The sequence below is a fragment of the Salvelinus sp. IW2-2015 genome, linkage group LG36 (assembly GCF_002910315.2).
Source record: "Salvelinus sp. IW2-2015 linkage group LG36, ASM291031v2, whole genome shotgun sequence".
Taxonomy (NCBI): domain Eukaryota; kingdom Metazoa; phylum Chordata; class Actinopteri; order Salmoniformes; family Salmonidae; genus Salvelinus; species Salvelinus sp. IW2-2015.
The window spans coordinates 29,137,608-29,153,648 of record NC_036875.1 but is presented as its reverse complement, the minus strand read 5'-3'; the positions used below and the strand labels follow the sequence as shown (position 1 = coordinate 29,153,648).

General features: G+C 43.7%; 2 protein-coding genes across 4 annotated transcripts in view; both read right to left on the bottom strand.

Moving 5' to 3' along the window:
- dnajc10 (DnaJ (Hsp40) homolog, subfamily C, member 10) overlaps positions 1 to 8,347 on the bottom strand; it is a 31,953-nt gene extending 23,606 nt beyond the window's left edge. Inside the window, 2 exon segments of the mRNA XM_023981392.2 lie at positions 7,541 to 7,887; positions 8,211 to 8,347. Of these exon segments, the coding sequence (XP_023837160.1) occupies positions 7,541 to 7,774 (234 nt within the window). The 5' untranslated portion in view covers positions 7,775 to 7,887; positions 8,211 to 8,347.
- Positions 8,348 to 12,927: 4,580 nt separating this feature from the next.
- LOC111959937 (interleukin-1 receptor-like 2) overlaps positions 12,928 to 16,041 on the bottom strand; it is a 38,308-nt gene continuing 35,194 nt past the window's right edge. For 2 of the 3 annotated variants that reach the window (XR_011474944.1, XM_023981795.2), the window contains exon 6: positions 12,928 to 13,423. Coding sequence is in view for 2 of the 3 variants with exons in the window: in XM_023981795.2 (XP_023837563.1) it covers positions 13,338 to 13,423 (86 nt within the window). In the remaining variant the exon portion in view is untranslated. Of the gene's footprint in view, positions 13,424 to 13,845; positions 13,989 to 14,192; positions 14,345 to 16,041 lie in introns of all 3 variants that reach the window. The other variant, XM_023981794.2, reaches the window with a different exon arrangement.

Below are 16,041 nucleotides of genomic sequence, written 5' to 3'. Positions count from 1 at the left end.
GAGATCGTCGAGACCATCGTACTCGACCAGTTTCAGTGAGGTCTACCTCAAGAAGTTCGGCGACGGGTTGGCCAGAACGAGGTACTTCCCGCCGACCATCTCGTGGGCCTGGTTGAACGGTATTGTACGGCAGGAACAGCTGAGCAGGCACAGGAGGAAAGATCCCCATTCCCCAGACCTGGGCAAACCAGCGGACAGGGTAAGACTGTCCCAACATTTGGAGGGGGAAGAGAGCAGCAGTATGCTAATCCTGGTCGTTGCAAACCTAGTGCCGCCTCATGAACTGGATACAAGTCAGAATATCAGTGTTACGTGCATTCATGGGGATATCCGTCTGTACCCCACAGCCTTAGTGAGCATACAAACCGAGGACGGTTTGCTGGATTATGAGGTCGGCGTGGTCCCAAAGATGCCATATGATGTAATACTGGGTAGATACTTTCCTAACTTCGCGAAGTTAGGCCAAAGGAACGGCATATTTAAGAAGCCAACAACCCTGACCAAGCAGGAAGAGCATGTAGCCTTCAACCAAAGCCAAGAAAAGAGTTCTCCCAGGGGCCAACCTCACAGGTGCTAGTAGGGGAGGATGAGGAAGAAGTGGCAGACCTCGTTGATAATGAGCAGCCCGGTACTAGTGGGGCTGGGGTCGATCTGAATCCAGAGGACGACTATCTAGAACCAGCAGACCTGGCAGGGTCCCTGACTAATTTCGTGATGACCCAAAACCAGGATCCAACCCTGCAGCAAGCCAGAGGAGATGTGCAGGTCATAGATGATACTCCCATAAATGGGATGATGCCTAATAGTTTTCCCCACTTCATCATGAAAAAGGGTTTGGTGTACAGAGTCTCAAAAATAGGGGTTGATGTGGTGGAACAGTTGTTGGTCCCCACCCGGTACCGGAGGACAGTACTGGATCTAGCTCATGGGCACATTCTGGGTGGACACCTTGGTATCAATAAAACCGGATTGTAAGGAGGTTTTACTGGCCAGGAATTCAGGCTGAAGTGGCTCGGCATTGGGGAGAGTGCCCGGAGTGCCAGTTAACAGCTCCCCAACCAGCTGTTAGTGCCACTCCCCATAATCGAAAAGCCATTTGAGAGGATAGCGATGGATATAGTGGGCTGATAAAATAATTTATAAGGTTACAGATAATGATTAAATAATTCTACCCGGAAACATAACCATTAGGGAGTAGGTTATGGAGCATATTAAAGGAATAATAAAAATATTAAACATAAGTCCAACTAGGTTGGACTGGGGAAGAGAGGAATGTATGTGTGTGCCTAAAGAAAACATAGACGACAATTAAACTGTGTTTGAACCGACCAGAACACTGAGAAATTACGATAGGACAGGGAGTACCCCTCCATGTGGGGGAGGGGGGGGTGGAACTGACAGCTGGGTAGTGAAAAACTGTGGTGAGAATTCTGGAGAAGAAAATAGCTCTCCTAATGTTAGTGTGCATGTGTGTGCGTAAGTGAGAAGAATGGTATAAAAGGAATGTCTTTGTATATTAACTGCAGAGCTCTGGGAATTCTGTCTGTTTCATTTAAACCAGAACTTCATAATTATTCTAATGTGTCTGCAGAATTTGAAATTTATGAACATTGATAACAAAATTCAATATCATGGGCCCACTACCCAAATTCACCAGATAGCACCAATACATTCTGGTCATTCTAGATTATGCCACTCAGAAGTCATTCCCCTTCGGACGATGGCTTCCAAAAATATCGGCAAGGAATTAGTGCTCCTGTTCACCAGGGTAGGGGTTCCAAAGGAGATCCTTACTGACCAGGGGTCCCCCTTTATGTCCCGCCTTATGGCGGACCTTTGTAAATTGTGGCAGGTGAAACAGTTGAGGACATCGGTTTACCATCCTCAGACGGACGGGCTGGTTGAGAGATTCAACCGTACTCTGAAGTCAATGCTCAGGAAGGTAATCGATAAGGATGGGAAAAACTGATATTACATGTTGCCGTATCTGATGTTAGAGAGGTTCCTCAAGCCTCGCTGGGGTTTTTCCCCTTTGAGCTGGTATATGGGAGGCACCCCCGGGAAATCTTAGACATCGCCCAGGAAACCTGGGCGCACCAATCCACCATGTGTACTAGTGTCATAGAGCATGTCACGGCAATGCAAGACAGGATAGCCACAGTCATGCCAATCGTCAGAGAGCACATGAGACAAGCACAAGAGCACCAGCGGCACACTTATAACCGGCAGGCTACCCTGAGGGAATTTCAACCGGGAGATAAGGTGTTAGTGCTGATCCCCACAGTAGAGTGCAAACTACTAGCCACATGGAAAGGACCATATGACGTACTGGAGAGAAAAGGAGAAGTTAATTATTGGATCCAACAGCCAGGCCGACGGCTCCAGGAACAGATCTATCACATAAACCTGTTAAAAGCATGGAGAGAGAGAGAAACACTCATGGTCACGTACCCCACACACAGTCAGAAGACATCCGAAGTAAATATTTCACCTACTCTGTCCCCAGCACAAGTACAGGAAGTAAAGACCCTGATCCAGAAAAACAGAGATGTGTTTTCAGAGGTACCCGGACAAACTGAGGTTACGGCTCATGATATCGTTTCCCTACCAGGGAGAAAAGTGAGCATGAGGCCATATCGGGTACCTGAAGCTCGACAGGCCGCGATTAGAGCAGAGACGGAGAAAATGTTGGCAGCTGGAGTGATCGAAGAGTCAAATAGTGAGTGGTCTAGCACTATTGTGATGGTCTCCAAACCCAATGGGTCTTTGCGGTTCAACTTTCGGGTGTTAAATGAAATCTCCAAGTTTGATGCCTACCCCATGCCCGAGTATATGAACTACTGGAGAAGCTCGGTACATTACGACCCTGGACGTAACCAAAGGGTACTGGCAAATTCCTCTGACCCCCAGAGCCAAAGAAAAGACAGCCTTTGCAACCCCTGACGGTTTGTTTCAATACACCGTCATGCCTTACATGGGGCCCCAGCCACCATTCAACGGCTAATGGACAAGGTCCTAAAACCGCACCATGCGTACGCCGCAGCTTATTTAGATGACGTGGGGATCTACCGTCCAGATTGGAAATCACACTTACCGCGGGTACAGGCAGTGTTAGACGCCCTTAGAAAGGCAGGGCTCACGGCGAAGTGTTACGTGGGGTTAGAGGAAACAGAGTATCTGGGATACACCGTGGGAAGAGGGTTAATCAAACCACAGCGTAAGGTGGAGGCAATTAGAGAATGGCCGAAACCAGTAAATAAGAAGCAGGTTCGAGCCTTCCTAGGGCTGACCGGTTACTACCAGAAATTCATCCCAAGTTATGCCACAGTGGCCGCCCCACTCACCGACATGACTAGAGCCAGAGGGCCAAACATGGTCAAATGGGATGAAAGGGCCACCAAAGCATTTAGGACATAACAGGAGGCTCTCTGCTGTAATCCAGTGCTGGTGGTACCAAACCTTGAGAGAGTTTGTGGTTCAGACGGATGCCTCAGAGGTCAGCTTGGGAGCAGTGCTATCCCAAGAGGTCGAAGGGGTGGAGCACCCCATCCTGTTTTTAAGCTGGAAGCTGGAACCATGGGAGACCAACTACTCAGTTGTTGAGAAAGAAGAGATTGAAGCGATTGAAGAGATTTGCAACAATATATATATTTGTAATAATGACAATTACAACAATACTGAATGAACAATGAACACATTTTATCTACAAAACTACAAATTCAATTTGGTTTAAATAATGCAAAAACAGTGTTGGAGAAGTAAAAGTGCAATATGTGCCATGTAAAAAAGCTAACGTTTAAGTTCCTTGCTCAGAACATATGAAAGCTGGTGGTTCAATATTCCCAGTTCTCCAATATTCCCAGTTAAGAAGTTTTAGGTTGTAGTTATTATATGACGCGTTCACTATTTCTCTCTATACCATTTGTATTTCATATACCTTTGACTATTGGATGTTCTTATAGGCACTTTAGTATTGCCAGTCTAATCTCGGTAGTTGATAGGCTTGAAGTCATAAACAGCGCTGTATGTCAAGCATTGCTAAGAGCTGCTGGAAATTCGCGCGCAGTACGTGCTGTTTGAGATGAATGCTTCTGCGCTGCTGCTGCCTACCACCACTCAGTTAGACTGCTCTATGAAATCATAGACTTAATTATAATACATGAAATATCGAGCCTTTGGTCATTAATATTGTTCAAATCCGGAAACTATCATTTAGCAAGAAGAAAGACGTTTATTCTTTCAGTGAATACGGAAGCTGTGTCGTATTTTAGTCGAACGGTGTGCAACCCAAGTCTAAATATTGCTGTTAACATTGCACAACCTTCATGTTTGTCACATAATACATAAAATTCTGGCAAATTAATTATGGTCTTTGTTAGAAAGAAATTGGTCTTCACACAGTTCGCAACGAGCCAGGCAGCCCAAACTGTTGCATATACCCTGACTCTGCTTGCACTGAATGCAAGAGAAGTGAAACAATTTCCCTCGTTAACATTGCCTGCTAACATGAATTTCTTTGAACTAAATATGCAGGTTTAAAAAATACACACTGCTCAAAAAAATAAAGGGAACACTAAACATACACATCCTAGAATCGAAGAATGAAATATTCTGTATTAATACTTTTTTCTTTTACATGATGTTGAAGGTGCTGACACAAAATCACACAAAAAAATGATCAATGGAAATCAAATTTAATCCCCATGGAGGTCTGGCATTTGGGAGTCACACTCAAAATTAACAGTGTGAAAACCACACTCACAGGCTGAGTCCAACTTTGATGTAATGTCCTTAAAACAAGTCAAAATGAGGCTCAGTAGTGTGTTGTGGCCTCTCACGTGCCTGTATGACCTCCCTACAACGCCTGGCATGTGTCCTGATGAGGTGCGGCGATGGTCTCCTGAGGGATCTCCTCCCAGACCTGGACTAAAAGCATCCGCCAATTCCTGGACAGTCTGTGGCGGCAACGTTAGCGTTGGTGGATGGAGCGAGGACATGACTGTCCCAGATGTGTCAATTGGATTCAGGTCTGGGGAACGGGCGGGCCAGTCCATAGCCATCCCAATGCCTTCCTCTCGCAGGAACTGCTGACCACACTCCAGCCACATTAGGTCTAGCCGTTCGTCTGCATTGGAGGAACCCAGGGCCTACCCACTAGCATATGGTCCTCACAAGGAGTCTGAGCGATCTCATCTCGGTACCTAATGGGAGTGGGGCAGCTACCTCTGGCGAGCACATGGAGGGGCTGTGCGGCCCCCCAAACGAACTGCCACCCCACACCATGACTGACCCCACCGCCAAAAACCGGTCATGCTCGGAGGATGTTGCAGGGCACGCAGCAACCGTTCTCACCACGGCGTCCTCCAGGAACTCTGTCAGCAGTCTGTCACATGTGCTCAGTGTGAACCTGCTTTAATCCGTTGAAAGAGTGCGCGAATTTCCAATCTTGGTGTTCTCTGGCAAATGCCAAACGTCCTGCACGGTGTTGGGCTGTAAGCCTAAACCCACCTGTGGACGTCGGTCGATCCAATACCACCCTCATGGAGTCTGCTCAAACGGTCGAAAACAGACACATGCACATTTGTGGCCTGCTGGAGGTCATTTTGCAGGGCTCTGCAGGTGCTACCTCCTGCTGCCTCCTTGCACAAAGGCGGAGATAGCGGTCCTGCGCTGGGTTGTTGCCCTCCTACGGCCTCCCTCCACGTCTCCTGATGTCTGGCCTGTCTCCTGGTAGCGCCTCCATGCTTTGGACACTCACGCTGACAGACACAGAGCAAACCTTCTTGCCACAGCTGCGCATTGATGTGCCATTCCTGGATGAGCTGCACTACTGAGCACTTGGTGTGGGTTGTAGACTCCGTCCTCATGCTCTACCACTAGAGATGACAAGCACCGCCAGCATTCAAAAGTGACCAAAAACATCAGCCAGGAGGCAGTAGGAAATGGGAAGTGGTGCTGTGGTCACCAGACCCTGCAGGAAGGCGCGATCTCCTTTATTGGGGGTGTCTTGCTAATTGCCTATAATTTCCACCTGTTGTCTATTCCATTTGCACAACAGCATGTGAAATTTATTGTCAATCAGTGTTGCTTCCTAAGTAGACAGTTTGATTTCACAAAAGTGTGATTGACTTGGAGTTACATTGTGTTGTTTAAGTGTTCCCTTTATTTTTTTGAGCAGTGTATATACTTCTGTGTATTGATTTTAAGAAAGGCATTGATGTTTATGGTTAGGTACATTTGTCCAACGATTGTGCGATTTTGTTAAATCTTTACTCGTTTGGCGAAGTTGAAGTAGGCTGTGATTCGATAATAAATTAACAGGCACAGCATTGATTATATGCAACGCAGGACAAGCTAGTCAACCTAGTAATATCAACCATGTGTAGTTAACTATTAATTATGTGAAGATTGATTGTTTTTTATAAGTTCAGTTTAATGCTAGCTAGAAACTTACCGTGGCTCCTTATAGCCACCAGGTCCTTTTGATGCTGCACTGGTGGCAGGTGGTCAGCCTGCCACGCAGTTTCCTCGTGGATTGCAATGTAATCGGTGTCCAAAAAGGCCGATTACCGATTGTTATGAAAACTTGAAACGGCCCCAATTAAATCGGCCTAGCCGATTAAATCGGTAAACCTCTCATTTCAACATCAACTGTTCAGAGGAGACTGCGTGAATCAGGCCTTCATGGTCGAATTGCTGCAAAGAAACCACTACTAAAAGAACACCAATATGAAGAAGAGACTTGCTTGGGCCAAGAAACACGAACAATGGACATTACACCGAAGGAAATGTGTCCTTTGGTCTGGAGTCCAAATTGGAGATTTTTGGTTCCAACCGCGCCGTGTCTTTGTGAGATGCGGTGTGGGTGAACAGATGATCTCCGCATGTGTATTTCCCACTGTAAACCATGGAGGAAGAGGTGTGATCGTGTGGGGTGCTTTGCTGGTGCCACTGTCAGTGATTTCTTTAGAATTCAAGGCACACTTAACCAGCATGGCTACCACAGCATTCTGCAGCAATAAGCCATCCCATCTGGTTTGGGCTTAGTGGGACTACCATTTGTTTTTCAACAGGACAATGACCCAACACACCTCCATGCTGTGTAAGGGCTATTTGATCAAGAAGGAGAGTGATGGAGTGCTGCACCAGACGACATGGCCTCCACAATCACCCGACCTCAACCAAATTGAGATAATTTGGGATGAGTCGGACCGCAGAGTGAAGGAAAAGCAGCCAACAAGTGCTCAACATATGTGGGAACTCCTTCAAGACTGTTGGAAAAGCATTCCAGGTGAAGCTGGTTGAGAGAATGCCAAGAGTGTGCAAAGCTGTCATCAAGGCAAAGGGTGGCTACTTTGAAGAATWTCAAATATATTTTGATTTGTTACTACATAATTCCATTTGTGTTATTTCTTAGTTTTGATGTCTTCACTATTATTATACAACATAGAAAATAGTAAAAATAAAGAAAAACACTTGAATGAGTAGGTGTTCTAAAACTTTTGACCGGTAGTGTATATCTATAGGGCAGGCTACTTACTGGGTTTTTATCCGGGTGCATGATCAGAGCTAGCTTTTTGAAGGCTTGTCGTATCTCTCTGGTTGTGGCTTCTCTGGACACCTTCAATAACTTATAGTAATCCTCATCAGAGGACACAGAAGCTACCAGACAACTGAAGACAATTAGTGATCCCAGCAACATTCTGCTCCAAGGCATCTGCAGATTCTGAACTTGACAAGCTTGTCGTGGTTTTGCTGGCGGTAGAGATTCCATTGCCACAGGTCTCAGTAAACACAGTGTTTCAGTGCTGAATCTCTGAAGTTGGTAGTGTCACACACACCTCACGCTAGGTAGGATAAGCAACCCCAGTATGTTTTGCAGTCTGTCTATGGAGTGAAAGATCAAAATAATTCCAAAGTGATTTTTCAGAAAGTGTTCTCAACTAGAGACATGATTGCATGGTGACAAAATGTGCCAAGTTAGCAAGGTAAAACAAATGAAGCTAGCCAACTAGCTATGAACACAGATGTAACACTTATTTAAATTAGATTATTGTTTCTTTGTAGAAACGCCAGATCATAATCATAAAATCAATTACTTCTTTAAAAGCGGTTCTGTAACGCTAGCTAGCTCGATCAGTACAGAGCCCACACTATCTGCCTAACAAGTAACGTTAGCTAGCTAAGTTAACGTTATTGCAGCTACCTACCTCATCATTGAGATCAGATCTTTTCTCTGCGCATTATCTATTAAATGCACATACTCTGAAATCTTGCAAATTAACGTTACCTTGACCGAGTGAATTGTTGCCCCACTTCTTATCCGGGTTTGGGTCCGGGAGTCGCCGGGTGGTAAGTGTTGAGTTGGCTAAACTAACTGGAATCTTCACGGTGGTTGAGTGACGTAATCACGCCCGGAAACAGAGCCTCTGCCCATAACGGTTGTCACTTGTTATCACCAATGGTTACCACAGCCACAAAAACTATCGTAAAAATTAATTTAAGGTTAGGGTTAGACATAAAGTTGAAAGTGTGGTTAACGTTACGGTTAAAGCTGGGGTTATGTTTAAAATCACCCCATCTCTCTCTCTCCATCTCTCTCTGCATGTCTCATTGTACCCTAATAGGCCTGTATCGCTCTGATCCCCTTGTTCGACTTCACAAGCAACCTTTTCATAAACAGTGTTTTTAAGCTATATGCTATACAGTGTTCCACAACAAGAAACATACTGTATAATGAGTTGCAGTCAAATGTTTGGACACACCTACTCATTCAAGGGGTTTTCTTTATTTTATTATTTTCTACATTGTATAATTATAATGAAGAAATCAAAAATAAGAAATAACACATATGGAATAATGTAGTAACCAAAAAAGTGTTAAACAAATCAAAATATAATTTATATTTGAGATTCTTCAAAGTAGCCATCCTTTGCCTTGATGACAGCTTTGCACACTCTTGGCATTCTCTCAACCAGCTTCATGAGGTAGTCACCTGGAATGCATTTCAATTAACAGGTCTGCCTTGTTAAAAGATTGCTGGATTATTTTAACGTGATCCACGTTTGGATTTCGCCACTTCTTTTAAGAGATGTACTTGCGATTCTTCACCACCAGTGATGCAGAATGCTGAAATCAAACGGAAGTACCAAGGCGGGACTTCCGTCGCGCAAGGRGGAGAAATTTAAACGGAATACAGGAAGTGAAAAATGTTCCCTCTCTTTTTTTGCTTAGTGCCAGCTTAATCCTTTCGTTGTTCAGAAATATCACGTTCTAAGCACAAAATAGGGTCCTCTCACCATGGAAAGGGTGGGTTTACTAGTGACGTCTCACATTAAACCATTCGGCATACTTCGCTAGTGTTATGTTGACCGGAGGTACATAAATACAGATATGCCTGTAGTCAGTCCACACTGGTATTGTGCAGTAGGCAGCTAAATACTTCGGCTCGAACGCTGAACGAATATCTTCTCATTTCTAACCTTACTGGCTCTAGAATTAATATTGACTGACAGAAGTAGTACCGTTTGGCCTAACGGACTAAATCTGGAATTTATCACTGATTGCTATCGACACAGGACCGGAGGCGCTATCAAAATAGCTTGTTCCAATGGGAACACACACACAACCAATTTGTTTGTATACAAAGCAGTCTGTTTGTACAATTCTGTTTGCACAATTGATTTATAGAATTCCACAGCAAAGTCTAATTCTATCTTAGATTCCTTACACGGGGACGTCATATATGTCGTGTCTTTACTATCATTAAATTGAAGACTTCGTTTTTTCAAAGATTCCTGTAATTAGTATTACGCGATTAAATTGAATAATCATGTAACTGTAATTAACTAGGAAGTCGGGGCACCAAGGAAATTATTCAGATTACAAAGTTATAATTTCCCAATATAACCTTTCAGATATTTTCATATCTGATCAATAGTCTTCTGATTAATTATTTATTTATTTTACCTCACGTTAGTCTCATTCCAAACGTCGTAAATTGTTGGTTATCTGCACGAACCCAGTCTTCACTATGAGTCATCCATACATAAATTATCTTAAATCATTTATTTATTACTAACTAAGTAATTCACAGAAATGCATAAACAAACAAAAAGTAAATAATGGTTACAAGAAATGATAGGGGAATGTGCCCTAGTGGGCTAAACCGGCATGGCGGCTTGTTAGACCAAAGGGAAGTGGGGGTTCGACTGAGAAGTCACTACAGAGTTAATAATTATAACAATTGAAATGCTAATCCTTTGCACATGAACGCTCACTCATTCGGGAACAATTGCAATCAATATATATATTTACGCTCAGTGTGTCGTCTTGATCGCTGTTGAAAAGTTAGTTTCTGTTGGAGAGTTTCCGTCCTCTCTCTCTCTCTCGCTCTGTCGTAGGTTAGAGTGGATAGTTCAGAGTGACATTCATTCGTGTTGTTGTAGAATGGATGTTTCGGTGGTTGTCGTTCTTCGCGTTCAATGATACCGAATTCCTAGCTGCAGACTAGTAATTCATATCAAAGACTTGTTATTATTCTGTCAGTATCGATAGTCAAAGAGTTTAACCACGTGGTATGGTTAAAAGATTCAGCAATGGTCTGCAACCTTCAGCCATCTCGTAATTGAGGTAAGCTCGGTCTGGTGATAGAAAACCCGAGGGGGGTTTTATTCGGAAGGGCCAAAAAAGGGCTGTCCCAGGATGCCTGACCCTAACTGGGCTCAGGGGCGGTCCTCTGATTTAGTTCAAATCAAAAGGGAATTGGGTTTTCCTTCATTAACAGTCCAAAGTTATATTATATCTCAAATTTTACAACAGTATCATACTCACGTCATTCATATTATACAAACAAGGTTAGATGTAAACCCTCATATCTGAGGCTATATATATAAACAGCATTATGGTAATGTGGCCACACCGTCTCCCATGAGCTTCCCCCAAGTTGTAACAAACGGACCCAGTTCGTAGCTGGATTCTTCACCGATCTTTTTATACTTTCTCCGGAACATGAAATTTGTTCGTACCTCAAGTTCTGTGAGGTGGGAAGAAATCCCTTTGTTCTTCTATGAAAATGTACCCTCTGCCTCTTATACGGTGTGGCCATTTGGCAGGGTCTCCTCCTCAAAGAATTACGGACCCTCTCTCTCTGACCACGAGCAGCGTAGTTGTAGGGGGGCAGGGAGAGGCAGGGGAAGGCTTGCTGTAACCAAATAGGCCAACGTCATGACACATCTTTTCACTCATGGCTGCCCAAACATACCCTTGTAAAACTGACCATCCTTACCGATCCTAACGTTTGTCCGATGTCATTTACAAAATAGCCTCCAATAAACCCTACTCAATAAATTGGATGCAGTCATTCACAGTGCCATCCGTTTTGTCACCGAAGCACCCATATACTACTCACAACTGCGACCGTAACCTCTCGTTGGCGTGGCCCCGTCGCTTTCTAACTTCGTCGCCAACCCATCTTGGCGCTCCAGGTATTCTACAAGACCTGTAGGTAAAGTCCCCCGTTTCTCAGCTCGCTGGACACACTTAGCAGCACCCACCTGTAGCGAGTTCTGCGCTCCAGCAGGGTATATCTCTGGTCACCCCAAAACCAATTTTCTCCTTTTGGCCGTACTCTCCTTCCAAGTTTTCTGCTTGCAATGAAAGGAATGAACTACCAAAAATCTCTGAAAACTGGATCACACTTATCTCCCTCACTAGCTTTTAAGCACCCAGCATGTCAGAAAGCAGAGCCACCAGAGTTTTACTGGCACTCATTACATAGCCCATCTATAATTTTAAGCGCCAAACAACTACCTTCTCCTCATACTGTATTTATTTTTTTGGCTCGCTTTGCACCACATAATTTTCTATCTCACATTGCTCATTTCCACTGCAAATCTACCATTCCAGTGTTTTACTTGCTATATTGTATTTACTTTTGCCCACCATGGCCTTTTTTTGCCTTTACCCTCCCTTATCTCACCTCATTTGCTCACATTGTATATAGACTTATTTTTTCTACTGTATTATGACTGTATGTTTGTTTTACTCCATGTGTAACTCTGTGTTGTTGTATGTGTCAAACTTGCTTTTGCTTTATCTTGGCCAGGTCCGCAATTGTAAATGAGAACGTTGTTCTATCAACTGCCTATCCTGGTTTAAAATAAAGGCTGAAATAAAATAAAAAAAATTTAAATGTTTTGATAAAATATTGAACATCGCCTTTACTACTAAAAAACTAAACATGAAGAAAATGGCAAAAAATACAGTAAAAAAAAAATCATAAGGAATAAAGGTTTTGAAAGTCTGTCCTATATCTAGGAATATAGGAAAGCTCAGGAAATATTTAACCTCTTGTATTTGAAAGCACAAAACTACCTCTATACTTCCATTCATTTATGGTTTACCTTCAGATGAGTCTGACACTTGTGGGGTCCTAGAGCAAAAACAGAGAGTACATCATCGTGTCCGTGAGTCTCATCTTTCACATAAAGTGGTCATATTGATAAGGCCAAACCGTTCGGACTCTATAGACATTTTTGTGAGAAGACTGTGATCACATTGGATTACAGTAAAGCAGGTTACCAGTCACAGCCAGTCCTACCTGTATGTAAGCTAGCCATAACAAAAGAGCTAGCACGCAACCAACTTCTGCAAACCCCCACACCTTTTCTGGGAAGTGTCTGGGAAGTTTCAGGACTGTGTTTAATAAATCATATAAGGTATTTGTTAATAGTCAGCTCACCATTTAGAAAACATTTAATATTAACTGTCGGTAAGCTGTTCATAAATACTTTGGCCTATTAATAAATAACTGCATTCATTAATATCAGTTTAAACACTTATAGCTGATCTCATTGGAAGATTAACAAATCTGAAAAACAATTCTTTCAACAATTTTTTTAAGTAGACAAACAAAGACAAATCAAATACATTGTATAAAATGTACCAGGCATTTTTTATTAAAGCTCTCTCACAGATGTGGTGTGTATGTACATGATGGTGGTAAATTGTGTGTGTGGTGTGTGTGTCTGTGTGTGTATGTGCGTGTGTGCATGTGTGTGTGTTTGAGTTGCTCTGCTAATATGGTCAGAATTAATACACTCTTAACTGTGCATTTTCCATCGGCAGGACGATCAATCATCATCCCGCCAAAAATAAATCTCACCCCAGAGGATCAATCTTCCAAAGTCTGATTCAATAAATGTTCATGAAAATGTGTTGTGAGAGGCAGATACAACATTTATACTCTCCATGGTATCAGAAGTCCTTTCATTCAACATATTTCCTCCTTATGTCTATCACTGTCCTCTCCAAAGTCCATCAATCCAATCACAAGTTCAACAGGTTGTTCTTCTCTGGGCACCTCGTCTTTCTTCACACGGGGGTACGCCACGTACGCAATCATACAGCTTCCCATCAGAGTCTGTTGCATGCAGGACAAGGACAGGTAAAACAAAATAGGTTTGTTAGTGCTGGGCTGGAGCAAATGTCTCCACAAACCTGCCTAACAGGGGAGGCTTGGTTAATAATGACACCATAGTTGCTTGTGTTTCATGGTAACATGGCCTATTCAGTGCCTCGTATTAATCTTCCTCTCTCGGTTTCCTCTGTCATGGAAAATGCAGTGCTTGCATACTGCAGCTGTGGCATGTGGGATGTGCTACAGTACCTTACTACATTTGCTACTGATTTTACTTGTGGTCAGGTGGGGAGTGGGAAACAAGCAATGCAACATTCATGTGTGTGTGGGTTTAAGTGTGGGCCTGGGGGTTTGTGGGGAGACATGCTGTATGTGCATTACTGTCTGTATCTGGTGTAGGAATGTATGTTTATGTCTCATTGTACCTGTGRTTGTGTGGAGAAGCGGGAACATCCTCCTGAGCGACAGCATGATGCCGATCTTGAAGCAATGTAAATAACAACACTAACAGTAAACACCAATACCAGACTAGTCAGTAGTACCCCAATAGGGAACAGATAGTTCGGATCTGTACAGAAAAAAGAGAGGAGATAGCATTTATAATACATAATGTCAAGTTGACTGGCTTTATTCTTCAACCATTTTTGTTCAAAAGTGGTGAGGTTGCAGATGTTATAATACGCTATCAAAACAAGGGTAAAGAGACAGGATAATATGTGTGTGATCTCTTTTGAAKCATTTTTATGTTATCTTCCAGACAGTGTTGTCTAACCTGTAGGCTGTAGTGTGAAGGAGGCTGAAGGACTGCCTCTGTCACTGGAAACCTTACATGTGTAATTGATGTAAAAGTCTTCCTCTTCCACCATCAAGAAATTCAAATTACGCTCCAACCATACACCCTCCTTCTCTTCAGACAAGTTCCCCCTTGTGAACACACAATCAAACCATCATGGCCACAGTTAAGATAACATATACTGTTATTGGCGCAGGAGGGGATGGCTGACGTTTTACGGGCTCCTAACCAACTGTGCTACTTTGTGTGTTTTTTTGCATTGTTTGTAACTTATTTTGTACATTGGTCTCTTATGACCTAAAAGAGCTTCTGGATATCAGAAGAGCGATTACTCACCTCGAACTGGACAAAGATTTTTTCTTTAATGAGTCTTCTGCAAAGGATATACTGTTTCTCCGAGACCAGGCCCAAATCCCCGTCATTTGCGCGAAGAAAAGACGGCGGTACAGGGGGTGGAGATCGGGGTGCCTTGTGAGAATGTGAGTGAGTAACCTGCCTCTACTATCCGTTCTATTGGCCAACATGCAATCACTGGAGAATAATCTGGATGAGCTCCGTTCGAGACTATCCTACCAACGGGACATTAAAAACTGTAATATCTTATGTTTCACCGAGTCGTAGCTGGACGACGACAAGGATAATATTCAGTTGGCTGGGTTTTCCGTACATCCACAGGACAGAACCTCTACGTCCGGTAAGACGAGCGGTGGTGGTGTGTGTCTATTTGTCAATAACAGCTGGTGTGTGATATCTAATATTAAGGAAGTCTTAAGGTATTGCTCGCCTGAGGTAGAGTACCTCATGATAAGCTGTAGACCACACTATCTACCAAGTGAGTTTTCATCTATATTTTTTGTAGCCATCTACTTACCACCACAAACTGATGCTGGCACTAAGACCGCACTCAACGAGCTGTATAAGGCCATAAGCAAACAAGAAAATGCTAATCCAGAAACGGCTCTCCTAGTGGCCGGAGACTTTAATGCAGGCAAACTTAAATCCGTTTTGCCTAATTTCTACCATCATTCACTAACATTTACAACCTCTCCCTGACCAAGTCTGTAATACCTACATGTTTCAAGCAGACAACCACAGTCCCTGTGCCCAAGGAAGGGAAGGTAACCTGCCTAAATGATTACCGCCCCGTAGCACTCACGTTGGTAGCCATGAAGTGCTGGTCATGGCTCACATCAACAACATCATCCCGGAAACCCTAGACCCACTCCAATTCGCATACCGCCCCAACAGATCCACAGATGACGCTATCTCAATCACACTCCACACTGCCCTTTCCCACCTGGACAAAAGGAACACCTATGTGAGAATGCTGTTCAACACTATAGTGTCCACAAAGCTTATTACTAAGCTAAGGACCCTGGGACTAAACACCTTCATCTGCAACTGGATCCTGGACTTCCTGATGGGCCGCCCCCAGGTGGTGAGGGTAGGTAACAACATCTCCACCCCGCTGATCCTCAACACTGGGGCCCCACAAGGGTGCGTTCTGAGCCCTCTCCTGTACTCCCTGTTCACCCACGACTGCGTGGCCATGCATGCCTCCAACTCAATCATCAAGTTTGCAGACGACACTACAGTGATAGGCTTGATTACCAACAACGACGCTCGGGCTGCAGCTTGCATTAGTTGATGGCTTGGTATGATATAAAAAAACCTACGAGCGTGGACAATTCCATAGATCTAGATGTGGTGGGGGTGTCACCTGCAGATAGAGATAGCCTGGAGGAACAGAACAAAGGCCTCAGTATTCCTAATCTGGCATCTGGGAGACAGCACCAGAGGCAGATGACCACAGGATGAACCAAAGTGG